Source organism: Salvelinus sp. IW2-2015, unplaced genomic scaffold, assembly GCF_002910315.2.
Source record: "Salvelinus sp. IW2-2015 unplaced genomic scaffold, ASM291031v2 Un_scaffold5679, whole genome shotgun sequence".
Classification (NCBI taxonomy): domain Eukaryota; kingdom Metazoa; phylum Chordata; class Actinopteri; order Salmoniformes; family Salmonidae; genus Salvelinus; species Salvelinus sp. IW2-2015.
Window position 1 is genome coordinate 18,933 of NW_019946944.1, and position 1,985 is coordinate 20,917.

The 1,985-nt window shown below is 42.0% G+C and overlaps 1 protein-coding gene across 1 annotated transcript in view; it reads left to right on the forward strand.

Moving 5' to 3' along the window:
- Nucleotides 1–1,985, forward strand: part of LOC112078428 (eyes absent homolog 1) — a 10,226-nt gene that overhangs the window by 5,793 nt on the left and 2,448 nt on the right. Inside the window, exons 4-6 of the mRNA XM_024144682.2 lie at nt 9–202; nt 853–944; nt 1,462–1,607. Coding sequence (XP_024000450.1) covers nt 9–202; nt 853–944; nt 1,462–1,607 — 432 coding nt within the window. The remainder of the gene's footprint in view (nt 1–8; nt 203–852; nt 945–1,461; nt 1,608–1,985) is intronic.

Consider the following 1,985-nt stretch of genomic DNA (forward strand, 5'->3'; position numbering starts at 1 on the left):
GACCACAGGCCCAGGACACAGGCCCAGACCACAGGCCCAGACCACAGGCCCAGACCACAGGCCCAGACCACAGGCCCACACTGATCCAGACCACAGGCCAAGGACACAGGCCCAGACCACAGGCCCAGGACATAGGCCCACACTGATCCAGACCATCCATACTGTGTTTATCCAGTCTAGCGGTCGTCATGGCAGTGCCGAAGTATCTCACAGAGGATGCGTCCCAAATGACACCCTATTCCCTATATACAGTGCACTACTTTAGACCAGAGCCCTATGGCACCCTATTCCCTATATAGTACACTACTTTAGACCAAACACTACGGAGGAGTGACAGCATATGGCAGGGTTTATCCCAAATGGCACCCTATGCCCTGTATAGTGCACTACTTTTGACCAAGGACCACAACTAGAGATATGCACTGTACACTCTTAGAAAAAAGGGGTTCTTTGGCTGTCCCCATTGGAGAACCCTTTATGTTTGCAGGTAGAACCCTTTTGGTTCCAGGTAGAACTCTTTTGGTTCCTGGTAGAACCCTTTTGGTTCCAGGTAGAACCCTTTTGGTTCCAGGTAGAACCATTTTGGTTCCTGGTAGAACTATTTTTGTTCCAGGTAGAACTCTTTTGGTTCCAGGTAGAACTATTTTAGTTCCATGTAGGTTCTAGATAGCAGAATAAACCCTTTGCGTTTTTTCACCTGATTATTGTACTTCATTATTGCGCTCTGCGTTTTGAACCTTAAATAAGGTTGAGGAAATAAATAGAGTAACGCARCGCAATTACACTTTCCAGAAGTTCTGTTGGCGAAAGATAATATTTACCTTATATCTTTAATGTTAAAATATGTGCTTGCCTCCTCTTCTCTTTTTCAACTCAGTCATTGGAACCAGCGGCTTCAGCCCAAGACAAACACACCAGTTCTCCTCGCAGATTTACCCTTCCAAGTAAGGCTTCTTTTATTTTGCTTTAGAAAATAAACAGAATCCAACTTCATTTGGTTCCTTTAATTAGATCCTGCTGCAAGATGTGGTTTCTACCTGCTTTGTTTGCCTGGATGTGTGCAGCTTGTGCACTTACCAAACTGTTGTAATTATTATCTTGCAACAAAATGTTCTTTTTGCGATTTCTTATGATTTTGTAGTGTATACCAGCTCAGGCGATGGCTATCTCTCTTTTTGCGGGCTTCGGCCCACTTTTTAAAAATTATATAGCAGAATCACAAAGAATTTGTCAGTGAACGAACTTTGTGTTATGATTTTGTGGGTAAAATATGTTCATTTCTTTCTTTCTCTCTCTCTCTCTTCTTTTTCTTCTTTTTCTAATTTTCACTCTCTCTCTCTCTCTCTCTNTCACTCTCTCTCTCTCTCTCTCTGTGTCCTTCTCTCTCTCTCTCTCTCTCTCTCTCTCTCTCTCTCTCGCTCTCACTCTCTCTCTCTTCTCCTTGTTTCTTTTCTGAAATAGCAGACCATATCCACATATTCTCCCTACTCCTTCATCCCAAAATATGGCTGCGTACGGTCAGACACAGTACACCACAGGAATGCAGCAGGCCGCAGCCTATGCAAGCTACCCCCAGCCTGGACAACCCTACGGGATCCCTGCCTATGGTAAGCACAGGCCAATCCTACGCCTCTGAACAACGAGCTGTATAGATGTACTTATCRAAACACATTAGAGATATATCTACATTACATGGAGATACCTTATTGGCTGAAATACACGCAGATATGTGTATTATCATATTCGGTATACAGTATATACTATTATTATGGTAAGCACAGGCCAACCCCATGCCTATCTGAATTATATTTACTATATCTAAAATACATGGAGGTACCCATGTATACATATCATCCCCCCTTTCTATTTAATTAGAGATACTGTATATATGCTATTTGATGCAGTATAGATGTATTATACAGTATAGCATGTATTAATTAAGATACAGTATAAGATGTTATAAGTATATTGTATTATAAAGATCG